A 27758-nucleotide genomic window follows, 5' to 3' on the forward strand; every position below is an offset into this window, starting at 1 on the left:
ACCACTTTGGGGACCTATTTTGGGAATTAACTACCCTCCCCAAAGTATTCATTTAATCTAGAAAACTATGCTGATATATTCTTGCACAAAGTAATCTCATCATTTAAAAAGTCTTCTCAATTTATGGTCCTTTTAAAAATCTTAACATTGTTGATGTTGTCTCTATTTTTCCTTGAATACAATTGCCAGAAGTTTAACACTTTTATCTTCCTTTGGTTTTATTGATCCTATATTTTCTAAACTTTCTTTTCCTTTTCATTTATTTCTTTCACTTGTATATTCCTCTGGTTGACTCTTATTTGGTTTTCTCTTAGAGCAAGCCATAGTTATGGAGGTGACCATACAGGTTTATCCTGTGTCTGAGAGACCCTTTCATACAGGACTGTGATTTAACAGGGCACGTGGCTGCCCAACTAGAGACTGTATTCCTCAGCTTCGTCTACAGTTCATTGTGGCTGACATAGTCTGAGGAAAAGTGAAGTGAGCTTCTGCCTACCTTCTACTTTCCCTTTTTCTTCTCTTCTTCCCATTCTCTATATCCCAACCCTCCAGGACTTCTTTGAGTTCTTCCAAGACACTGAGCTCCCTTCTGACCAAGGTTCTCACACCTTTTATTTGCTCTCAGGAATGTTCTTCCCTCTGCCACCCCTCATTTTATTAATAACTCTTCCTCCTTCAGGTTTTAACCCTGAGTCATTCATCTTAAGCAATTGATGCCTCACCCTAACCACCCCGTCTCTAAGGAATCTGGTCAGGTCCCACTGCTACATGGTCCGATTCCACTTTAGTCTTGTCCGTTATTTGTTGTGAAATATTTTTTACATTCAAAAATATAATATCTGTAATACATACAATATGAAAATATTTTTAAAAACCCCCATACACCCCAAATCCAGTTTAACAAAACATAATTTTACTAATTCCATTTAGTAAGGCACATGGTAACCCAGCTAGAGACTACATTTTCCAGTCTCTGCAATTTGCTGTAGTCATATGATTATGGGTAGTTTTGTAGCACATACATTTCCCTAGATGGTATATTACTTAGTTTTGTATATTACTTAGTTTTGCATGTGTGTGAATATTATAAAAATGTTGCCATGTTGTCAGCGCTCATCTTTATTGCTTTTGTACTTAGCATTGTGTTTTTGACATCTTTCTGTGCCAACAGGTAGGGGCACCATTTCATTCATTTTCCAGTTATTCTCACTAAGTCTAGTTTAATGGAATTTTAACATCCTATGTCATAACTAGACAACCATTTATGCATTTCTTTTTTGTTTATGGACATTTGGCTTGTTTCTAGTTATACACACAAACACACTTGTGTTTCAAATGTATTTCATATGTATATTTTATGTGTTTGTATTTATATGAAAAAATTATGAGTTTCACTGTCAAGACTATTTTTTTATTTAAGTGAGTTGTTCCCAATGCTATTTTTGATTTTTTTTTTTTTTTTCATTTGGGAGCTACCAACCCAGGACCATTTTAAATTCATTCCTTTGCCTGGGAGATTTTCGATCACCTAAGTGGAATGATTTTCAATCCCAATCTTGCATGAGGGTTAAATCATGATGAAAACTTTTCAAGGAAACCTTTTCTTTCTCCCTTCCACTTAGAGCCAAGACCAAGACACATACGTTTCTCTGATATTTCCCTTTGAGGGATTATTTTTTAAGATTATAAAAGTCCGGTTGTTTGATTTGGAATATCTCACCCATAATTAGATTTCTCCACAGAGAAGGGATTTGGCTTATTGACTGTCATAAATCTCTAATCTGGTCCATTTTGTAGTTAGCATTGTAATTCCATCCGTCATTTTCATACCGACGGACACTGCATAAGCAGCCTGCTGGCCTTTCCTACCACATTCCTGTAGACACTATCTTAAAACTCTGGCAATTTTCCAATTTAAATATATGTAAAAATTACACCCTGATCGATTAATTATTACATTTTCAGATGCTACTGATAAGACTTCTATGCAGACCAAAAAAACTTAACACATGAAGACGTAACCTTAATGTTTAGTAATACAATAAAATGTGCTTCGTTCAATCGAGTTTCCAAAAAAAAGTACCCCTTTTGATCTTCTACGTTGTGTTTTTTTGTTAATCTGTTTTTATTGATTCAGGTCTATAGTAATATATTCTATTTTAAACATTCTTTCAAAGTTTGAAGCAAAAGGTGAGCAATGAAAAAACATGTAACATCAGATTAGACTTTTGCCATGAATAAAAGCGTCCTATTTTCTGGTCATTAAAAACATCCCAGTGTGGACTGAGAATGGGGGGCGGGAATTAAAGGCCTTGAAACACCTGGAGATCAGGCTGAGAGGGGCACTGATTATGACACATTCATCTATGTGACACTTAACACCAAGCAGCGTTTGAACATTGATTTAAGTCATTAAAGGACTTGGGCTACATGTGGAAGTAGAGAATTTAGACCAATCTGGCTTCACAGACTGGCTCTACTCCTAACTAGCCATGTGGTCATGTGACACGATATTAGACCTTTCAGTTTTCTCCTATGTAAATGGAGGATAATAATGCTTATCTCACTGAGTATTTATGAAGATTAATTGAAATCGGTTAATACTGAGGATCTAGAACAGGGCCTGGCACACACTGGCCATCAATAATAGTTACATGGCTTCCCCAGTGTAGCAACCAAACCAAATCATTTTTATGAAGAGGAATCAAACAGCCTTCAAGGTACTACAGAGGCTTGATGATGAAGCTTAGATTAAAAGTTTTTAATTTTTATATTTTGCAATTATTGTCATATATATAGAATTTATTAAGCATAAAATTATATGTTCACCAACTGACCAAATAAACACTAAATGTTTCTTCATTTCATAGAGTCAATTTATATATTTCTCTTTGGCAGTAGGCCTTTGGAAAGAAAATAAAATAGCTGAATTCTTACCTAATTTTACTAAAATAGAGTCCAATTGGATTAAAAATTTAAATGTTTAAAATTAAAAAATGAAGACATAAACATGTTGGAAGAAAGCAGACATAGATTTTTTAAAAATAATTTTTGAGTGAAGACAGTTTGGTTATGCAGGACATAAAGTCTAGACACCAAAAATTTATAGATGATAAGTCTGACAACATAAAAAATGTAAAATTTTTATACAGCATAAATAAAAATCCAAGGTCAAGTAACAAAAGGGGATCATTGTCAACAGCATGTGTGATAAGAAAATGGTAACTAATATACAAAGAGCTCGTGCAAATAAATAGAAAGTACCAACTTAATTTCAAAATTGACAAAAATAATACGAATAGACTTCATAAGAATAAATGCAATTGGACAATAATATTTAAGTGAATGTTTATCCACACTCCTCATTTTAAAAATGCAACTTCAAAAAATGTTATGGCATCTTTCAGCTATTAAAATGTTAGGCTACTCTTATTTTATATTTCATAATTTTGATGTCTGTGGTAAAGCAGACACATCCACTCAATGTTGCTGGTAGTGTAAGTTGCTGGAATTAAATTCGGAATATGTATACCAAAATTTGTAATGTACATATCCACTCCTAGTAATTTGTTTACTGAATATCTTGGCATACCAATGCACAGCTCTATGCATTTAAGAATTTTCATTGCAGGATTATCTACACAGATTTTTTAAAACTCCTGGACAAACTAAATGTTCATGATAGGGAAATAGTAAAGGAAATAAGACTAGTTATATCCTTAACATGGTACACTCTTAGCTGTAAAAAAGAATGGCAGAGAACTATAATGTGCAAATTAGAAATGATTTACATTACTTTGATGTGGAAAAAGTAAAATATAAATAATTTTTATTGCAAACTTCCATTTATGCAAAGAAATAAATATAAATGTGGATATAGCATATGTATTAGATATTTTTCTGGAAAAAATTGAGAAAAAAAGGTTGAAAGTAGAATTAGGGATATGAACGTGGAACGGCAGGAAGGAAGGAGTAAGAGTTTTTGCTTAATGCTTTCCTGAACTGTTTGAAAGTTTCTCTGTGCTCTTGTATGTTTTACTTTAATTTTTAAAAATAATGATGTGAATATAATGATAAAAATAAATAAATTGTAAGGAACTAAAATTCCATTAAATGTCATTAGGAGCCAGCAAATAATTTTAGGTGTTGAAAAACATGTACTGTGTGCTCTTAAGAAGGAACTGCCAAAATGACATTCTTGGGGTCAAATGATACATTCATTGATGCTTAATGAGTTTTATTTTCCCCCAGACAAAGCCAAAGGGAGATCAAGAACAGGGACCCACTTTGATTCAGCCCGGAGACGGAGCCGAGCGGTCCTTTATCACATCTCTGGCCACCTGCAAAGAAGAGAAAAGAACAAATTGAAAATAAATAATGTAGGTGGTGTGTGTGTACACAGTGAATGCTAGACTCTCCCTTGGTGGCAGTGTTTGATTCACAAAAGAAAGCCTCCAATTATGCATTTATTGGCTTTGCTAGATTTTTTTTCCACTTTGGCTTGTGCTTTCCTATGAAAAACAAACTGGAAAGGGTCAGCAGTCACGAGGCATTTCTGTAATAAAAATGATTAATCATAGTGTTATCACAGCATAGAATATTATTTCAGTACAATATGGCACTAGGGACACTGCAAATGGGACTGGTTACATTTTATGAACAAGTTATATTACACATCCATAGTTTGTTGGTTAAAATTTCTCAAATTTAATTTTAGCTCCATCTGTTTTTGCACTTTATCTAATTTCACTGAATGCTTTCATCCAGGGGGGCCATGAACAAATCAAAGTCATTACTTTATTTGGAAAATTTACATTTTATGCAACACAGAGTTGGAAATTTCACACCTTGGAACTGGGTTTGAAGTGACATGCCATATATTATATGGGTTTTTTTAAAGTCGCACTCTTAGTAAATTATGGTAGGGCTCCTCTCTGAAACCTGGTGGTTATCTGTCAACTGTGCCTGTAAAAGGTGACTCTGTAGAGTTTTAAGTGACACACGTCCTCCAGGATTTCACAGCTAATTTTATCATTGGTTCTGAGAACTAAGAGACTGCACTCGGAGATCCAGAACTCTGTCTGTTTGGTTGTAGATATTCAAAGATGATTTTTCAAATGATGGTAGTGTCATTAATCTGCCTTGCGGGATCTCCAGAACATAGAACTTTGGGGGTATGTGTGACTATGGGCAACAGACATCGAGACTCAGGGTCTAACTTGCCAATGACTTTAGAAAAAGTCATATCAAACAACCATTGCTGTTTTGGAATTGATCTCAGATCCCGAGATTCTGGGAGTAAAGGACACAGGAGAGTCTTTGGCATCTCATTGTACACAGAGAGCTTGAGGCTACCTAATCTGACATTTGGATGCTTTGCTAAAGCAGTCATGCATCAGAAACACAAAGTAGCCGCTTACCTGATTTTAGTGAGCAAAGATGCACCAGCCCAGGTGTAGAGCACGATCTCACATGAAAGGGCTGCCAACCTGGTTTTGCTTCAGTGTGATTCCCCTCTGGTCACATTGGTTTCCTGAGAGTCCAGGGATAGACTTCAAACCATGCACACCACTAGATCTCTGAATCCTTCCCCTGGTTCCTCGTTATACCTGCCTTCAGTTACCAAGTCAGCCTTAGTAACAGTAAACAAGTTCTAGGAAGAAAACAAAGGTAACCACACCTGGGGTTGATTCTATGCAAGCCAGCCAGCAAAACACCTAAACAAATATTATCCTGAGATTCTGTAATGCTGAAAGATGACACTCTTCTAGCATTTAGTCCAGAGTCATTTAAATGTACCAAGTATTAGTGAGCTTAAAAATGCATTCACAGAATATGCTGTTTTTCCCCTTTTGATTCAACAAAGTACAGACAGTACTTAAAAATCTTATTTAAAAAATCATAACTCCCACCCCTTGGCTAATTTGCTAAATTGCATTTATTTAAGAAGTAGAAATATCAGGGTGGAGCATTAAAATAATACATGGTAAGGAAAGGTGTCAAATCAGCCCAGTGAATCTGACAATACAGGTAACATCTTATTTCTGAAAAGGAAATGTGGAATCAGGACTGGCCTTGTTCACCATCTCTTTTCAAGGAGAACAGGGCAGAATGACTAAAAGACAACAGAAAGAAGAGGGAAGAGGAAACAATGATCTGAATGGTTTACTGGCTAGACAATCAGTCTTTGGGGAATTCTGGATATATTAACATTCATGTGCCCGAAAAAAAGACTTCTTAATGTTTTTGTAGCTCTTTGCTATTTACAAATTCTTTTTGCTGTTATCATATCATGTGATCCTTACAGCAAGCCATTACTAGATAGGATTTTTATTCGTTCCAATTTAAAGATGGAAAAGAACAACTTATTTGAGATCTCAAAAGTAGAACCAGGAGATGTGGGACCCATCCATGAATCTTCTGACTCAAAACCACGGTGCTTCTGCCCCTACCTTGCTGCTTCTCTCATACAATTCTGTGGAAGAGGAATGTATGATTCAACTCAGAACAAATTAGCTCATCAGGCCATTAGCAAGCTCTGAGAATCAGGATGTAACACCCTTTAATCCTGGCTCTAACTTTGCCACATGGTACCTCTTGGAAAAGGTTTTTAATTTCTGGTTTCCTTGATTTGTTACTCTGTCTATTACATGACATTGGGATGATGCAAATGTCTTCAACCCAAAGATCACATGGGAGCCTTGGGAGCTTGAAGGGACAGTGCTTTAGATGCCCACATGTTACCAACAGGGTACCGGGCTGGTAGCCATCGAAGGCATATGCTACCTTGCAATTACTCAGCGTAATGACTGTAGAAACATTTTCCCATCCCTTTGTTCATTTGGATGTTAATTTCAAAGACATGTTGCAAAAACAGTTTAGGAAACAGTTACCTTCATTAGGCTTTGGCCTTAACTACTCTGTGTCAGTAATACATAGGGTAGAGGTTAAACTACTCAAACACCATTGGTACTAAACAATAGGCTTGAAAATGAATAAATAATATATATAACTAACATCAAGGATAGTTGGTTGTATTATTCTTTAGGCAAACTTCATAGGTTTCAGGGTTATAAATAATATGTCTTTTCCCCCTTACTTGCTAAAAGCACACTTTCCAATTGTTAGAAATTTTCTTCCATTCAAAAGGGTTTTGATAAAACTTTACAAATAGAGAAGCAGGAGGAGAAGGACATCTCTTTTCTTCACTCAGGTGATTGTGTCAGGATGTATGCAGAATTTGAATGAAAAACCTTTTAAAATTTAAGTCTAATCTGAGATGTATTGGATTCTCAGTATATTTTAAAATAACTTAAATCATATATTTTAAGTAGCCTATAAAAAGGAAATAGTGTGATTTATTTTCTGATTTGTGGAGATAACTATTACATTGCTGACCTTTTTCATCAGCATCACTAATGCTTCATATAATCAACATAATTCAATAAAAAAATACTTTACTTCTTGAGTTTTCCCAGCCTTCACTCCTAGAGCTGGCTTCTCCCTCAAATAAAGTCAACATTTCATTTCTGTAACATGATAGAAAAAGACTTATTTGGATAAAAATTGAGATATTCTTCCATGGCTTTTGCTTATGTGTTATCGCAGTAAATATTTGAAAAAAAATCGTATTGGAATCCATCATGTCCTATTGTAAGTAGAAGTGCTTGTCAACCTTGAGATTTATACTTATGGACCCCAACTCTCTCTTCTCCGATGCACCAGCCTCAGCTTTGATGAGAGGCCCAACAGGGGTTACTTTCTTCTTCCTTCCTCAGTTTTATGTCATAATCCACCTTTGGAACCTGTTCCTAGAAACCAGAGAATGAGGCAAAGGAGGCAGGTCACGTCAGGGAGTTGAATGGAGCATAGACACGGTGGCAGATGGGCATCAAAGAACCATCTGGAAGGAGTGAAGCAGGCCCTCCCTCACCACAAAATCCTGGCTTTATGAGGTGCCCTGTGGGATGAGTGAGAGTATAAACAGGAAGTAACAACGTGTGTTGTAAATGCCTACCAGGGAGAGATGCAGGATAGGAGAGGCATTCATATTAAGGGAGCAGAAATATTTGGGCACTGAGGGTCTCCACTAAAGAGCTTGTGCTCCTGATTCCAAGTACTTTAGGAATCCCTGGACATACCACATTAACTTGCCCTTCCTTCAGTGCCGGAAACAAGAAAACACACTGCGACCTGCAAGTAACAGGTATTCAAGAACTTTGAACTGTTCTGTTCATTCAACGTAACTTTCAAATTTAAGTTTCCATTACCTATCTTGTATTTCTCATTAATTGAGGTCAAAGCAAGGTCTGCAAGTATCTGGTCATAGGCTGTCAAATTGCCACACACGCTATTGTTGGGCCTCCCTTTGTCTCACAGCAATAAAGAGAATTGTTCCTCAATTGGGACTGCTTTCAAAGTGAAGTGCTTTTGCAGTTATAAAAACTCCAGCTATTCTGCATTTAATCAGCTGCACAATGAACATTGCCTTTCTCCTCCCATGACTTGAATAATAACTGTTAAGTAACTGTTTCTTGCTTTGCCCTCTTAACAAGGGCTAGCCAGTGCCAGAATAAATCTATGTCCATCAAGGTTATGAGATTTGGGTTCCCAGCTGGAAACTTCACCAACAACCGTAATACAAAATGCAAGTAGTCAGCACAACCTGCTTATAGTTTGAAAGACATGTTAACAGCTATTTACCATTGAATTGATCATATAGTGCTAACCTTTTGAGAAAAAAAAAATGGTACCTTTGCTGCTATTAGAAGTATTTCAGGCCCCAAATATTCTTTAGATAATGACTGTCACCTCAAAACTATAAGTATATGGAATGTCCCCATGACAGTAGGAACATAACTGTATCTTTGTGTTTATAATGTATGTAGGCTTATACTTGCAACTTTGGATGTTTCTAGGTGACATTTTAGGTAGCGATCTTTTTATTCTTCATGAACAAAATCTGGATTAGTCACTTATTAACACTGGTGACTACACTCTGCATATTCCTGTCACTTATAACAAAGATCTCTGCCCGATTTTAACATACTTAAAAGTCTACTTTTTGCATCACCAACTTCTAAAAGTCACTTGTAAGATGTATTGACATTGTTGGGAGATTGGGATTGACATATATACACTAATAAGTATAAAATGGATAACTAATAAGAACCTGCTGTATAAAAAAATAAATAAAATTCAAAAAAAATAAAGATGTATTGACATTGTATGTATAAATAATTCTCCCCATGTGTTTAAGGCTGTGTGTTCCTTATTTCTAATGTTGTGTTTCTCCCTTCTCTCCTTTTTGTCTTTATCCACAGAATGTTTTTGTAGATAAACCAGCATTTCCGGAGTATAAAGTTTCTGATGCAAAAAAGTCCAAATTCATACTTTTGCATTTTAGCACTTTCAAAGCCGGCTGGGACTGGCTTATTCTATTGGCGACGTTTTATGTTGCCGTGACCGTACCTTACAACGTTTGCTTTATTGGCAATGATGACCTATCGACAACTCGGAGCACAACAGTCAGTGACATTGCAGTGGAGATTCTTTTTATTATAGGTAAGAACCCACGGCTGTTTTCCTAGGAGATTTGCATAGGGGAAGTAAGTGTGTTCCAGATTTTTCTGACATGAATTTGAACTAAGATCCATCTGCATGGGCATGACTCAGCCTCTTATGCAAATTTTGGAGAAGCACATATTTGGATTTCTGAAAATTGCCTCTTCCAGCTTTCTTACTGTTCTTTTGTTCAAACAGATCTAAACTGATGTTTTTTGTTTCTATCCTTATTTCGTCAAAAGTGGGTTGAAAAAGACAACGGCTGTTTTGTTTGTACTCTCAACTTCTATTATGATCTTACCTGTACTGGGTCAGAGATGAGGGTTGGCAAGAACCTATCAGTGGTGTTCTGATAATGGTCCCGTCTTGGGCATGTTTCTTCATGCCCGTCGTGCTTTTCCGGCGGTTGACGGTGGTTGCCATAGGTGGCCTAGTTGCAGAAGCAACGGATTACATAAACCTTCTAGTCAATCAGGAGAAACCCTGAGTATCTGATTTTAATGAAAGGAGAGGCCCCAAGGGATGTTTGCTAAGAATATTTAGAATATTTGGAATCTCAGTTGAAGCTGCATCTGCTCCATGCTTGTAAGTCTTCTATTTTCCTGTCTCTTAAAGCATCGTCTTGTTTAGATCAAAGCCGAGCTCTTGCTTGCTCATTCTAGTTCTCCATGAAGGCGCAGACTGACCCCCATGTGGAGTTCCTGACCACCATTAGCAATCTGATTCCTGCGTCTTTACCTGGTCATGGCGATGTAGGGTAACATCCTTTTCGTAAAGATGAGAGAATGTTTGGAAAATGTTTTCAAGCAGTAGGTGAACAAGGGAATGAAAAAATGGACCCTAAAAGTTCAAAGAAAAGGAAATAAATAAGTGAGGCAGATCAAAAGATTGTTTCAATGGCAGTGGTACTTTTTTCTCTGTGGAGCTGGTACAACTTTGGATTCTCCAACTGAAGTTCTCACGTGTTTGCTCTGGAAGAGTTTTTATGTTCTTGATGTGACTTTGGCATCACTGTTAACATTGCACTTCCTGGACACACGCCTCAGACCTATGCTAGGACCCCAACTCCCACCCCAAAGGTGATGGCTGTAGTATGTTTAGGCCACTAGATGGCAATGTTATCTAGTTAGGTAGCTTGGTAAGGCTGCAAACTCAAGGAAACTTATCTTTAACCTTTTTTTTAACTTAAACTATTCTTTATTGGAAAAGTATAACCATAAGGGATATTAAATCACAGTTAAATGGCAAGTAACAACATTCCAGTTTGAAAAAGAATTTAAAATGAAAACTGTACAAGAGGCCTTTCAAGATGGCAGTGTAGGAAAAGCCTGAACTCACCTCCTCCCATGGAAACAGCAAATACACAGCTGTATATGGAACAATTTCCTCTGAAAAATACCTGAAAACTAGCTGAACAGATCCTTCACAACAAAGGATAAAAGGACCACGTGAAGAAGGTAGGAGAGGCAAAGATTCGGTCTCACCAAAAACTCCACTACTTGTGTGGCAACCCACGACTGGAAGGATCTCACACGTATGGAACTTCTTCCTGAGGAGTGAGGGGGTTCATGCCCAACATCAGGACCCCAACCCTTGAGACCTGCACCTGAGAGACAAGCCCTTCAAACATCTGACTTTGAAAGCCAATGGGGCTTACATCCAGAAGTATCCAAGGGCTGTAGGGAACAGAGATTCCACTCTTAAAGGCCTCACTCACAGACTTACTCACCCTGGGACCAAGTGTGCAAGCAGCAGTTTGAAAAGTGCCTAGACCATATGTGAAGGAGATGTGTTAGCTAATATTAGCATGTCTGCTGGAAGGGCAGAAGCTGGTGGGGGCTCTCTCCAGAGACTGAGGGGCTAGTGGGTGCCAGTTTTGTGCTCCTTCTATGTAGCTAGTGTTGATGGGCATACCCCACCCCACTAAAGCCACTGGTGCCTACTCCTTGATAGCCTGGCTCTGGTGGCCAGGGAAACTTGTGTTTCTGGGCCCCATGGGACTGAAACAACCAGAGAGACAGTTCTCGGCAGGCCGTCACCCCTAGGGCATAGCACAGACAGCACACTGAACACGCTCCAGATCTTCCTGTGAAGAAAGGTCTATTTTCTTGTCCTAGAGCTTCAGCCTGAAGGGCAGGCTTCAGGTTTACTACACATCTAGGGACTAAGAAGGTGCCCTCAGGGAACACAAGCTGGGGATGCCTTCTCTGTGCTCTTCCTTGGCCATACTACAGCTCAAAGAGCTTATAGACTCACCTGGAACCCTGATTTTTGCAATTGTCACCAGGGGGACACCTCCAAATTGCCTGGTCTACAGGCCAGTAGGGTTTACAACTGAAGTCTCAGAGGACTGTATATATTTGCATACTTTAAAAGCTGCTGCCTGAGGATCTGACTTCCAATCAACCTGAACCTAGGTACTGACTGAGATCCTCCCTTTGGAACATTGACAGCTATTGGCACACCCTCAACAACTGGGGTCTATCAAGAGCCAATCAGGCTGCTTAGACAATCACAAAGGTTCGAGAGACAACCAAGAGCCAGGGCAAGGTTCAACAACAAGGTTCATCTCCTACAAAGGCCTCTCCTTCAGGACTGAAAGGAGAATGCATAGAAACAAACACAGAGAGCCAGGCAAAATGAGGAAACAGGAATATGTTCCAAACGAAAGAACAAGATAAAAACCCAGGAAAAAAAAAAAAACCTTAGTGAAGTAGAAATAGTAATCAACTAGGTCAAGAGTTCAAAAGAATGGTCATGAAGATCCTCACCAAACTCAGAAAAGAATGGATAAACATAGTGAGAACTTTAACAGAGATAGAAAATGTAAGAAGGCACATGACTGAAGAATATAATAGTTGAACTGGAAAATACACTAGAGGGATTCAACAGCAGACTAATTGAAGCAGGAGAAAGAATCAGTGATCTGGAAGACAGGGTAGTGGAACTCACCCAAAGAGAAGAGCAAAAAAGAAAAAAAAAGAATTGCAGCACTAGCACTATTTACAATAGGCAGGACATGGAAGCAATCTAAATGTCCATCAACAGGTGAACAGATAAAGAAGATGTGGTACATATATACAATGGAATATTACTCAGCCATAAAAAGGAATGAAATTGGGTCATTTGTAGAGATGTGGATGGACCTGGAGTCTGTCATACAGAATGATGTAAGTCAGAAAGTAAAACAAATATCATATATTAGCACATATATGTGGAATCTAGAAAAATGGTACAGATGAACCTATTTGCAGGGCAGGAGTAGAGATGCAGACATAGAAAACGAACATGTGGACATGGGGGGAAGGGGAGTGGGACGAATTGGGAGATTAGGATTGGCATATACACACTACCATGTGTAAAATTGATAGCTAGTAGAAACTTGCTGTATAGCCCAGGGAGCTCAGCTCGGTGCTCTGTGATGACCTAGATGGGTGGGATGGGGGGGTTGGGCAGGGAGGTCCAAGAGGGAGGGGATATAGGTATACATATAGCTGATTCACTTCATTATACAGCAGAAATTAACACAACACTGTAAAGCAACTATACCTAAATAAATAAATAAGTGGAAATAGCTTAAACGATCTGTGGGACAACATCAAGCAAAATAACATTTGCATTATAGAGGGTTCAGAAGGAGAAGAAAAAGAGAAAGGGGCAAAAAACTTATTTGAAGAAATAATGGCGAAAAACTTTATTAACTGGGGAAGGAAACAGACATCCAGATTCAGATCCAGAGAATTCCAAAAAGATGAACCCCAAAAGATCCATACCAAGGCACATTATAATTAAAATGTCAAAAGTTAAAGAGAGAATGTTAAAAGCAGCAAGAGTAAAATGACGTGTGCACATGGTGCACAGCCCCATAAGATTATAAGCAGATTTTTCAGGAGAAACTTCACAGGCCAGAGGGGAGTAGCACAATGTATTCAAAATGCTGAAAGGGGAAAACTTACAACCAAGAGTAATCTACCCAGTGAGATTGTCATCCAGAATCAAAGGAAAGAAAGCACAAGCACAAGCTAAAGTTCACACCACTAAAATGACTTTATAAGAAATGTTAAAGGGACCTCTAAAGGTACTAACTAATTAGTAACCAAAAAAATGAAAGTAAAAATTTTATCAGTAAAGGTAAATATTTATAGTAAAGGTAGTATTTAGGCATTTATAAAGCTGTTATGAAGGTTAAAAGATAAAAGTAGTAAAAGTAGCTATATGTACAATAAGAAGTACACAAAATAAAAAGATGTAAATTATGACATCAAAAAGAGAAAACATGGAGGGGTAGTAAAAATATAGAGTTTTAGAATGTACTCAAACTTACCTTGCTATCAACTTAAAATAGGCTGTTATTTATATATAGGCTGTCATATGTGAGTATTGTGGTAATCACAAAGCAAAAGCCTGTAGTAGATACCCAATAGATAATGAGAAAGGAATCTAACCATAACAGCAAAGAAAACCACCAAAGCACATGAGAGGAGAGCAAGAGAAGAAGAAAAAAACAGAGAAGAACTACAAAACAGTCAAAAATCAATTAACAAAACAGCAATAAGTACATACCTGTCAATAATTACTTTACATGTTCATGGACTAAATCAAAAGACATAGAGTGGCTGAATGGATAGATAAACAAGACCCATCTACATGCTGCCTATAAGAAACTCACTTTAGATGTAAGAACACACACAGACTGAAAGTGAAGGGCTGGAAAAGTTGTTTCACACAAATGGAAACCAAAAGAAAGTTGGGGTATCTATACTCAGATAAAATAGACTTTAAAACAAAGATGGTGGGCTTCCCTGGTAGCACAGTGGCTAAGAATGCGCCTGCCAATGCAGGGGACACAGGTTCACGCCCTGGTCCAGGAGGATCCCACATGCTGCAGAGCAGCTAAGCCCATGCACCACAGCTACTGAAACCTGCACGCCTGGAGCCTGTGCTCCACAACAGGAGAAGCCACTGCAATGAGAAGCCTGCACACCTCAATGAAGAGTGGCCCCCACTTGCCACAACTAGAGAAAAAGTCTGTGCACAGCAACAAAGACCCAACACTGCCAAAAATAAATAATAAATTAAAAAATAAATTAAAAAATATATATATATAAAATAAAACAAAGATGGTAATAAGAGGCAAAGACAGGTATTACATAATGAGAAAGGGATAAATCCAACAAGACAATATAACATTTTGTAATTATTTATGCACCCAACATAGAAGCATCTAAATATACAAAGCAAATATTAACAGACCTAAAGGGAGAAATAGACAGCAATACAATAATACTAGGGAACTTTAATATCTCACGTACATCAATGGTTAGATCATTCAGAAGAAAATCAATAAGGAAGTATTGGCCTTAACACATTAGATCAGAGGCAATGAATACATATATACAGAACATTCCATCCCAAAGTAGCAGAATACACATTCTTCTCAAGTGCACATGCAATATTTTCCAGGAGAGATCATATGTTAGGCCACTTAACAAGTCTCAATAAATTAAAGAAGATTGAAGTCATATGAAGCCTTTTCTTCTGACCACATGGTATGAAACTAGAAAACAATTACAAGAAAAATACTGGGAAAATCTCAAATATGTGGAGATTAAACAAATGCTACTGAACAAGAAAAGGGTCAATGAGGCAATCAAAGGTGAAATTTTAAAATACCTTGAGACAAATAAAAATGAAAATACAACATACCAGAATCTATTGAATGCAACAAAAACAGTTTCAAGAGGGAAGGAAGTTCATAGTGATTCGAGTTTACCTCTAGAAACAGAAGAATCTCAAATAAACAACCTAACTATACACCCCCAAAAAACTAAAAAAAACCAGACAAAGCCCAATGTTAGAAAAAGGAGGAAAATAATAAACATTAGAGAAGAAATAAATGAAGTAGAGACTAAAAAGACAATGGAAAAGATCAATAAAACTAGGAGCTGGGTCTTTGAAAAGATAAGCAAAATTGACAAACCATTAGCTAGATTCAGTAAAAGAAAAAAAGAAGAGAAACTCAAATAAAACCAGAAATGAAACAGGAGAAGATACAACTGGTACTAAAGAAATACAAAGGGTCGTAAGGGACTACTATGAACAATTATATGCCAAAAAATTGGCTAACCTAGAAGAAATGGGTAAATTTCCAGAAACATACAATCTTCCAAGACTGAATTATGAAGAAATAGAAAACCTGAATAGACAGTGTACTAGTAAGGAGATTGAGTCAGTAATCAAAAATCATCCAACAAACAAAAGTCCAGGACCAAATGGCTTCACTGGTGAATTCTACCAAGCACTCAAAGAAGATTTAATATGTATTCTTCTCAAACTCTTCCCAAAAACTGAACTCTTTCTATGAGGCCAGCATTACCCTGATACCAAAACAGACCAGGGCACCACACACACAAAACAAAGAAAATTATAGACGAATATTCCTTACAAACATAGATGTAAAAATCCTCAACAAAATATCAGCAAAGCAAATTCAACAATACATTATAAGGATCATACACCATGACCAAGTGGGATTTATTTCAGGGATGTAAGAACAATTCAACATCTGAAAAACAATCACCGTGATACACCCCATTAACAAAATGAAGGATAAAAATCATATGATGGTCACAACAGATGCAGAGAGGGCATTGGAAATAAGCTAATGTTCATTATGATAAAAACTCTTAACAAAGTGGGTATAGAGGGAATGTACGTCAACCTAATAAAGGCCATATATGATAAGCCCATCATAGTATGTTAGCTAAAGCTTCTCCTCTAAGATCAGGAACAAAACAAGAAAACCCGCTATTTTTCAACATAACATTAGAAGTCCTAGCCAGAGCAATTAGGCAAGAAAAGGCAATAAAAGTCATGCAAATTGGAAATGAAGATGTAAAACTTTCATTATTTGCACATGACATAATTTTATATATAGAAAAATCTTAAAGACCCCACCAAAAAACTATTAGAACTAATAATTTGGGAAGGTTGTGGGGTACAAAATCAATTTACAAAAATCTGTTGCATTTTTATACACAAACAGTGAACTACCAGAGAAATTAAGAAAACAATTCTACTTACAATTGCATAAAAAAGAATAAAATACCATGGAATAAATTTAACCAAGGAGGTAAAAGACCTGTACACTGAAATCTATGAGACGTTGATGTAAGAAATTGAAGACACAAATAAATCAAAAGATATTCTATGCTCAAGGATCAGAAGACTTAATATTGTTTAAATGTCCGTATTGCCCAATCAATCTACAGAATTAATACAACCCCTATCAAAATTCCAATGGCATTTTTCACAGAAAAGAATGTACAATCCTAAAATGTGTACAGAACCACAAAAACCCTGAATAGCTAAAGCAATCTTGAGTAAAAAGAACAAAGCTAGAGATATAATGTGCCCAGATTTCAAACTATATTACAAAGCCATGGTAATCAAAACAGTATAAAACATTATAAAACACACATAGATCAATAAGACAGACACATAGATCAATGGAACAGAATAGAGAGCCCAGAAATAAACTCACACATATATGATCAATTAATTTTCAATAAAGAGGGCAAGAATATTCAATGCGCAAAGGACAGTCTCTTCAATAAATGGTGTTAGGAAAACTTGACAACCACATGCAAAAGAATGGAAATAGACTACTATCTTATACCATGTACAAAAATTAACTCAAATTGATTAAAGAGTTGAATGTAAGACCTGAAACCATAAAACTCTTAGAAGAAAACATGGGCAATGAACTCCTTGACATCAGTCTTGATAAAGATTTTTTGGATCAGACACCAAAGTCGAGGGCAACAAAAGCAAGAGTAAACAAGTAGGACTACATCAAACCAAAAAACTTCTGCACAGTGAAGGAAACCATCAAAAAAAATAAAAGGGTGACCTAATGAATGGGAGAAGATATTTGCAAATCATATATCGATAGGAGGTTAATATCCAAAATATATGGAGAACCCATACAACTCAATAATAGAAAAACAAGCAATCTGATTAAAAATTGAGCAGAGGATATGAAGACATTTTCCATCACTAATCATCGGGGAAATGCAAATCAAAACCACACTTGTTAGGATGGTTATTATCAAAAAGACAAGAAATAACAAGTGTTAGTGAGGATGTGGAGAAAAGGGAACCTCATTCACTGTTGGTGGAAATGTAAATTGGTGCAGCCACTATGGAAAACAGTATGGAGCTTCTTCAAAAAATCAGAAATAGAACTACTATAAATTCCACTTCTTTGGTACTTATCTGAAGAAATTGAAAAGACTAATTCAAAAAGATATGCGTACCTCTATGTTCGTTGCAGCGTTATTTACAATAGCCAAGATACAGAAACAACCTAAGTTTCCATGGATGGATGAATGGATGAAAAAAGTTGTTTGTGTATACAGTCAACCCTCCATATCTGTGGGCTCCACATCTGCAAATTCACCCAACTGTGGATCGAAAACACACAAGAAAAAAAGTTTTTAGAACTTTCCATGAAGCAGAATTTGAATTTGTCACACACCAGCAACCGTTTACATCACATTTACATTGTACTTACAAATATTTACACAGCATTTACCTTATATTAGGTATTGTAAGTAATCTAGAGATGATTTAAAGTATATGTGAGGATGTGTGTAGGCTATATGCAAATACTATGCCATTTTATATGAGACTTGAGCACCCGCAGATTTTGGTATCCTTGGGGACCCTGGAACCAATCCCCTACTGTTTATACAGTGGAATACTACTCAGCCATGAAAAATGAGATATTGCTATTTGCAAAAACATGGCTGGATCTTGAGGGTATTGCACTATGGAAAACCAAACCAATAGATAGAAAACAGATCAGTAGTTGCCATAGAGGAAGGGAGTATTGGGAGGTGGGCACAATGTGTGAAGGGGTCAAGAGTTACAAACTTTCAGTTATAAAATTAAAAGGTCATGGGGATCTAATGTGAGTACAGTCAATAACACTGTACTGCATATTTGAAAGGTGCTAAGAGAGTAGATCTTAGAAGTTCTTATCACAAGGAAAAATCAGATAGTGACAGATGGTAACTAGATTTTTTGTGGTGATCATTTCACAATATATACAAATATCAAATCATTATGTTGTATACCTGAAACGAATATAATGTTATATGTCAATTATACCTCAATTAACAAAGAAGAAAGGGAAAATTGTAGACAAATGGGGTGTGTCCATATGCCAGTCCATTTTTTTAATTAATTTATTTATTTTGATAAGATTCTTTTTTTTTTTTACAGGGGGTCCTTGGTTATCTGTTTTAAATATAGCAGTGTGTACATGTCAATCCCAAGCTCCCAGGCTATCCCTCCCTCCCACCCTTGCCTCCTGGTAACCATAAGTTCATTCCCTTAAGTCCGTGAGTCTGTTTCTGTTTTATAAATAAGTTCATTTGTATCACTTTTTTTAGATTCCACATGTAAGCGCTATATCATATGATATTTGTCTTTCTCTGTCTGACTTACTTCACTTAGTATGACCATCTCCAGGTCTATCCATGTTGCTGCAAATGGCATTATTTCAATCTTTTTAATGACTGAGTAATATTCCATTGTATATCTATACCACATCTTTTTTATCCATTCATCTGTTGGTGGACACTCAGGTTGCTTCCATGTCTTGGCTATTGTAAACAGTGCTGCAATGAACATTGGGGTGCATGTATCCTTTTTGAACCATGTTTTTCTCTAGATATATGCCCAGGAGTGGGATTGCTAGATCTTATGGTAGCTCTATTTTAGTTTTTTAAGGAACCTTCATGCTGTTCTCCATAGTGGCTGTAACAATTTACATTCTGTTAGTTTTATATCATTTTACTTTGCTAACCTTTGATGCCTTTTGCCACCCACCCAAGACAAACATAAATTAGGACTCTAAAAAGGCTCCTCATGACCTTGTCAAAGTTCTCATGAACTTCAGCAATCACTCAACATACCTAAGCCTGAGTATCTGCTTAACAAGTATTTATTATCATTATTATTTTTTTCAACTCTGTCATAGAGACAAGGTTATATCTTGGAACTTTATTTCCCGCTCTTCCTGGTTCTTAGATATTGGACATTTCTAGAGCTTAGAAGCTATTTCTGGTACTACCTATTCATTGACAGATGATGACTTGTTTATACTCAGGAGAACTCACACCTGTGAGAAAGATATAAGGTGGTTTTTTTTCTTTCTTTTAGGCTGATTTCCCCTGCTAAACTAATAGAGTCTGGCTTGCCCCTCTGAGAGTTGCCCCTAAATCTTCTGCTGTTCTTTCTTATTGCCATTTCTACTGTGCTCCAGGCAGCAAGATGTTTTTCTAGGTAAAAAATACCCATCTCTTACTAGTTCCATGACAGAAGAATGGAAACTCCACTCCTGTTTTCATGCAGTTTAGCTTCTACAAAGATGACTTTATAATTTGGTATTTGGGTTTGCCAATGGTTTAAGTATAACTCCTGCCTGGAATCCCTAGTTAACTGACTTATTTTTATAAGCACTAAAAACTTCTCTGCTCTTTCCTACTGTTTTCCTACTGCTCTTTTTTCTAAATGTAGAGGAGTTTCAACTCCTCTACATTTTATTATAATATGTTTGGAAAAATAATTTAAACTAACCTTTCTCAAAGTATGTTTCCCAGAACTTTTATTCTATGAAATATTTCACAAAGGTGGCCTAAAAATGATCACTGAGAAAGAAATCAAAATATAAGGAATAAAAAATTGTATTGCCTCTAACAATGTATTTTTATGATACTAAGACAGTGTTTTTATACCATTTAAAATTTATTAAATTGGTATGTGTGATAAAACCCATATGCATATTTAACATTGTTTATATTCTATTTATAGAATAGTATATTCTATTCTCTAAGTTGGCATCTTATAGTCAAATGGTTCAGAATTGTTAAGAAGTAGGTTAACAAGAGGTTTGGGAAGGTTATGTTTTCATATAGCAAAATAAATGATGTTTTTCAAAATATTTTGTTATTTGTACAACGCTATACAAATGAGATTATCTTCTAAGTGGGGAAAAATTAAATGTTCCATGAAAAATAAATACATAGTCAAAATGAAAGTTGGAAGGTACTATATCTCTTTAGGAGATTTATAATGTACTTTAGCATTATAAATCCTCTGAGAAATTCAGTGATAAAGAAATCTGTTTAACTGTGATTAATCCAGCATCTCCTAAAGTTATTTTTACCTCTCAGCGTATTCTTCTCTGACCACTCAGTGACCCTCTTTTGGGAAGACTGACTCAAAAACAGTCTTCCCTGATAGGTTCACCATAAAGAAAGCATCTGAGTGTAATTATGCTTGTCAGAATATAAATACGAATGGTGAGCTTGATCTCTCCTAACTACTCTCTTCCTCTTCAGATAAATTGTTTGTAAGCCACGTTGGTCCTTTAGGATCAATAGGGCACAAGCCTTGGCTGTAAGTTACAAAGTGGTTATAAGATTACTTTTAGTTTGAAAACCATCATGTATAACTTAGCTGCTGATTCAAAGCCTTACACACTTAAAATGAGAAGTGACCTACTGGTAATGTATCCAATTCAATCTTTCTTACTTTATAGGTGAGAAACTGAGCCCTAGTGCCCAAAGCCCCATAACTAATGGATGGCAGACTCAGGTCTCCTGGTCGTTAGATCAGGTTTCTGAAGAGTTTATAATCATGATGCCATTTTCTGAAAAATTCCACTCAACTTGCTTTTCTTTATTAATAGCAATGAAGCATAAAATTAGAGAAAGAATACCAACTTCCTTCTCTTCTTTTCCATGAATGAAGAAATTAATAGTTTGAATCTCTGAAATCTTGGTTGTAAAACGTCCCCATTTCCTAACAACCCAAAGAACCCAATTTTGTGCAGGCAACAGTATGCCCAGGCCCAGGGAATTAATGATGAGTAGAGTCTAAGCCAGGGGGAATTCCCTTCCCCTTAGCTGCTTCAGGAGCAGGGGTGAGTATGTGACTGATTCTGTCCTTTAAGAAATAGGTTGTTTCTGTGGGGCTTCTTGGAAATCACTTTTCCCCTGAATGAAAGAAGAGAGACATGTGAGGGAAAAATATTCGTGTCCCTATTCCTTCATTTCCCCCTGTGATGTGTGAATGGAAGAGTATGTTGTGTGTGACTACTGCAGTCATCCTTAATTATTAGGAGAGATATAGGAAAGACACGGATGGCAGAGCAGGAAGCTGAAATTTTGCACCTCTAGACTCTGCCAAGTGATATAATAAAGCTCCTATTATTAGAACCACTGTTAATTGGATATTCTGCTACTGATGACTCTCTCTTTTTAAAAATAAAAAATAAATTACAACGCTATTATCCATGACCCCTTGTACTGGACAATTTCAGAAACTCTAAGATATATCTGTTCCAAAGAAATAGAATGCTCTTTCTTCTGACCTGTCATTTCACTGTGAGCCTATCTAGGAGGTGGTTTGCACGTACTTCTTATCTGCTGCTATAATCACAAAGGCTTAGAAGTATAGGCTACTCTATAAATCTATAACTCTGACTGACTTGGTCTCTCTAAGAAGTCCTCAGAAAGCTACAAGGTCAAAAGAAACAAGATATGCAACTGAACTTTCTGTTTACTCTGCATTTACCTTAGTCATAAAAGGACAGTTGACAGTTGTGTGAGATAAAGGGCAATCCTACACTGTGTAGTCCTGTCCAGGTCTGAACATCTAACATCCTCACCCACTCTCCACCAGCAAGCCTCCCCAATTATTATGACAATGCCAAACACCCCATGCATATTCAAAAGGCATTTTTTTTCTCAATGTTATATATTTAAGGTTATACTCTGTTGATTTAGGTAGTTCCAGTTCATTGGTTCTCAGTGGGGACAGTATCGCATGCAGCGACCATTTTAGAAATATGCGGGTTGGACTTTAATTCATTAATCATCACAACCATCATTTGGTATTTATTTAGTGCTTTTCGATCACCATTTACATATTTTCAAATGATTTTACCCCAACTAATGAATAGAATTCCTGTAAACGCAGTGTTTCTTATGAGCATATATCTATATTTTCATCATTTCTGATTATTTTATTTCTTTCTCCTTTTGTCTGCAGTTCTTTGTTAACCAATGCTTCTATTCACCTACATGTCACCAGATTTTGCTGTCTCAGACTCTTTATTTCTTCATATCATTTAGTTTTAATTATAACCTTGCGACATAATTAAGGCAGATCAATCTGTTTATACATAAGAAGGAAAGGGGGGAAAACAATAAGGAATTTATTCAAGATCTAGCTAATTACTGACCAAGCCTGGACTAAAACCCATTTGTAAAATGGCAAAAATAGTAGCATTATTGTGAGGATTTAGTGAGGTAATTGTATCAAGAAATCACTCACTGTTTAGTCAGTAGTGATGAGTATTCTCAATAACATCACCAAGCCCATGTATCCTTGGATTGTTTTAATACTATTTTCAGAAAATCAGGACTCTTTAATACATACTGAAAATCCAGCTAATCATGGCAATAAAGTAGACCAGAATATTCCACATCCTTAACTTTCAGGAACACAGGTATCTGGGGAATCATTTACCACTTAAAGGATATGAATCTTTATAGCTCCTCCTACAGACTTGGTTCAGCATCCTTTTAGAAAAACCGAGAGAAGATCTCAAATACTATCGCCTTACATCTACCTAAGTCAAGCATCCGTAATCTGCAGTGCTGTGGTCTGGCATGCATCAAACGCTTCCCAAACAATATTAAAGGCAATTATTCCCGTGTCTTTTTCCATCCAGTCTTTCATCAGCACTTCTAGGAACAAGGAACTGAGCTGATCTGCATTTCAGCCCCTCTTCCTTTTTCCTGCCCAGCTCTGATGAGGCCTGAGACCAAAAGCTGGGCTTCCAGTTATACCGTCGAGAAGGAAGATATTAACTAAAACCTTAATCCCCAGCTTTAGAGTGACTGACTTGTCTATACAACAACTTTATAATTTTACTGGATCTGTGTTCAGTTTCTAATAGTATTTTTAAATACATGTTTGCTTTGTAAAACTTCACCCCAAATCCCCTGTTTGTTGTGCACAATCTTTATAGATATGTCTTTTTTCCATTTAATGTAGAACCAAGGAATAAGTTTCTTATCCCATTCAACTCCAGTTCATTACTCTCCAGTAGAAACCCAAGCCTCAAAGGAAGTACTTTAATTCTTTCAGCATTCTTGAGTATCTTTTTTATTGTACAAGCAAACCCCAACTTACATTCATTTTCCTGAAAAGTGCAAAGATGTCATTTCCCCCTTTAGTTAAATGCCTTAAAAGTAAATATATAGACTTTGATACTGGAGGGAAAGACTTTGAAGAATAAATAAAGTTGAAATTTCATGGTGATGATGGAATTGCCATAAATTTTACCACTGAATGATTTGGGCATCCTGGTATTTCTGTACTACATATTTAGAAGGTTTGGTTAGTTAGCATCCATTTATCTCTTAGCATTTGAGTCCTTCCCTCCCATCCTCTCTCCCTGTCAGTCCCATTCTTCCTGTTAGTCTCATCCTGCCTTTCAAACACAGGGTGGCAACGAAAGTCCACACAGACATACATCCCCATATATGCATACCTGCAGCCCCATAACCCAAAGCCATAAGTATGTTGAGTTATCCCATTTAGCCATTCACGCTTATCTTGGATGGAGTCATAGGGTCTCTAACAGTAACTCAAGATGACATTCATAGCCAGGGCTCAGGTTTGACCCTTGTCCCACGCGGCTATTCGAACCCAACTACAAGAGTATTAACAGTGCCTACATTCACAGATAACATATTTGGAGTATCAGATAAATGAAATGTATTGTACTGAACATTAACCATTGGCTAGAAATGAATCAGTGCCCATTCGACTACTATTTTCTGCTGAATAAATCTAAGCCTGAGGATATAGCAATAATTAAACCAAAAAAAGAAAATTATCCTACCCCTTCAGATTCCCAGAGAAGTACACCATATCCAATGTCTTACCTCACAACTGGAGAGACTTTATATGTCAGAATGCCTTGGGGGGAAAAAGAAAGCACACTGAAAAGTAAGGTACTACTTTTTCAATTTCATCACTGTTATTAGGAGTTCCAAAATAAGCTGGCTTAAAAGTATCTACTTAAACAAAAACTAAAATTGCATTTATTTTGCAAATAAACTATATTTCAATTAATTGCTTCTTTAAGCTTTTCACATGAAGCGCTTTGATAAATCAACTATTGATATGTGACCATTGTATTTTCCTTAACCATGTGAAACTGCAAAGCAGAGTGCTTCTTCATTTGATTGGTTCAAAAATAGCAATTCATATTTTCCTTAGGCTAGAATAATAAGTTTATGTTTCATTATTAAAAGTGCTTTATTTACCATCATTTCCTATTAGACACGTAGATTTATGGAAATATTCTCACCATTCTTTGCTATAAACAAAATCATCTGCAATGACAGTGTTCTAACAATAACAATATTTTGTTCTACCAAAAAATTAGACTTTCAAGACATTTTCTTTTGATTAGTTTAATTTCTCCTCTGTGGATATATTATGCTAAGTATATAAACTTTAAAATAGAAACAGTGGAGAGAAACAAATGGTCTTCAGACACACCCATTCCAATACAACCACTCCAATATTAAAGCTTTCTGGTTTCTGTTTTCTCTGTTTCTTTTCTTTTTTTTTTTTTTTTTTTTTTTTTTTGCGGTACGCGGGCCTCTCACTGTTGTGGACTCTCCCGTTGCGGAGCACAGGCTCCTGACACGCAGCCTCAGCGGCCATGGCTCACTGGCCCAGCCGCTCCACGGCATGTGGGATCTTCCCGGACCGGGGCACGAATCCGTGTCCCCTGCATCGGCAGGCGGACTCTCAACCACTGCGCCACCAGGGAAGCCCTTCTCTGTTTCTTTTCATGTGGTTGTAATCATAGTCTACACAAATTTTGGTGCCCCTTTTTTCACATAAAATTTTAATATAAATGTTTCTCTGTGCTTTATAAATATTTATAAACATTGAATAGTTGCATGATATTCCATCATGTAAGTGAATTATTCTGTGTACTTAACTGTGTCTTAGTTGTTACACATTTAGAAAGATTTTTATTTTTTGCCTCTCAAATAAAAAATTGTAATGAACATCTGTGTGAAAAATATACTCATTCACTAACAAATCTATATTGAATGCCCATTGTTTGCCATGCACTGCTTTAGATGTTGATAGAGCAGTGAAACGAATGGAGATCCTTGAATTTATATTCTAATAGGAGACAAACAGGAAAGAAAACAAATAAGTACAATATATAGCATGTCAGAAAGTGGTGAGTGGCATGGAGAAAAATAAATCAGAGAAGGGGGAAGGAATGGGCTGCGATTTTAAGTGAAGTGGTCAGGAAGAAAGTGACTTCAGAAATGACATTTAGATAAAGACAGAAGAGAAGCGAGGAACAAATGTACGTCTTGATGACCATTCCAAGCAAAGAGAGTATCAAATGCAAAAGACCCTACTCCTGTGGTTAGAATTATTTTAAGGATTAGAATTGTTGGGCCAAAAATATTAATATATGCAGTTTATAACACATTTTTTATTTTTTAATTACATTTTCCTTAGAGCATTTTTTGGTAGTAAAACTCTAGTTGGAATGCAATTTTTTCATGCTCATAGTTTTTTAGAGTAGTAGCCCTTGTGAGAAGTTCTAGGTGCATATTTCTTTCTGAATTTTTTAAATACTTCATAGTCATTTAATAGAGTAATTCAGACAAAATAATTTATCAATATTATATTATTGTTCTTTATTCCTTTTTTTCTTAGGAGATTAGATATACATGAAAAATAGAACTGTATTTGCCTGACAAATATAAAACTTATTTCACAATATACCTGAATTATTTTTAAATCTGAAACATTTGTGAGATGGCAAATGTGGAGGAAAATTGTCTTAGCACACATCCGAGAAGGAAGCTGCCTGTGACTTCCAGATTACCTAGACTATGAGAATGAGCACGAGATGATAAAATATGAAACAATAGTGCTTGTTTTGAACGAGGTAAGGAACTTAAGAATGGAATATTACTAAAGTTAGAAACCCAAAAGAAAATGGTGGGTTCTTGATTTAGAAACTTATTGCAGAGAAATGAGGGGTTTTTTTCCACTTACCTCTTACACAAACGTGAACTCTGCTATGTCATTCTCAGCCAACTTTTTCAAGTATGTTTTCTTGCAGTATATAAAAAAAAATGGTGTTCTCTAAGTAAAAATGGCCTTATTTATGTGGCTTATATTTCCCATTTCAATTCATGCATTGAACATTTGCCATTGGAATAATCTTTACTCCCATTACCCCCATTGTTTTAAGATAATTACATAAATAATTTAGAAAACCAAATACACATTGAAGATATTGAGAAGTTGTTTAAAGATTCTAAATACCTGAAAACATTATGGCCACCTGGGCCTAAGATGTAATTCACTATGTATTATTAAATTGATTAAATATTCGTTGGGGATCAATATAATGTCATCCAAGTGATTGCACATGGCAGTTCCTCATCAGAGCATAGAAGGCCCTTCATCGTCTAGACCCTGCATCTCTATCCTTTGATCTATCGCCACATGCTCCTCCTTTTTGTGGCTCCAGCCACATCAGACCACTTGCAGTCCCTCAGCTGTGTCATTCCTCACATTCTTTGTGTTTTCACATTCTCTGTATTTTCTACTCTCAGAAAAAAGTGGCAAGACATCTGCTTAGCTCCTCTTTGCCCAAGCAGATTCTCCTTATTCGTGAAGTATCATCTTTGACCTCTTCTACAAAGTCTTCTTATCTCTTCTTATACCTGTCACCATGATTCTGGGTTAGATTTCCCTCCTGCACTACTTAAGTGGTGTTCCTTGCCCATTCTTTAACCCTATGTCATAATTCTCTATTTCTCTCCTCCCATGCACATACTATAAATACACTATGAGCTCTGGGAGGATATGAACTGGATAGTATATATGTTTCTCTAGTTCCTCCAACTATTACAGTATCTGACCCATAGTAGGCAGTAAACTATTGTTTACCTACTTCCATAGTTCAGAAAAACAAAATATGAAATGCAGCTCATTGAGTTGAATAGCCGTGTTTCCAAGGGCAAGCCTGCATGGCTTTCTTTGAATGG

General features: G+C 36.5%; 1 protein-coding gene across 1 annotated transcript in view; it reads left to right on the plus strand.

Annotated features, from left to right (window-relative positions):
• Positions 1–27758, plus strand: part of KCNH8 (potassium voltage-gated channel subfamily H member 8) — a 385437-nt gene that overhangs the window by 208867 nt on the left and 148812 nt on the right. Inside the window, exons 4-5 of the mRNA XM_060010106.1 lie at positions 4252–4379; positions 9324–9564. Of these exons, the coding sequence (XP_059866089.1) occupies positions 4252–4379; positions 9324–9564 (369 nt within the window). The remainder of the gene's footprint in view (positions 1–4251; positions 4380–9323; positions 9565–27758) is intronic.

Source organism: Delphinus delphis, chromosome 4 (assembly GCF_949987515.2).
Source record: "Delphinus delphis chromosome 4, mDelDel1.2, whole genome shotgun sequence".
In the NCBI taxonomy this organism is placed as follows: Eukaryota; Metazoa; Chordata; class Mammalia; order Artiodactyla; family Delphinidae; genus Delphinus; species Delphinus delphis.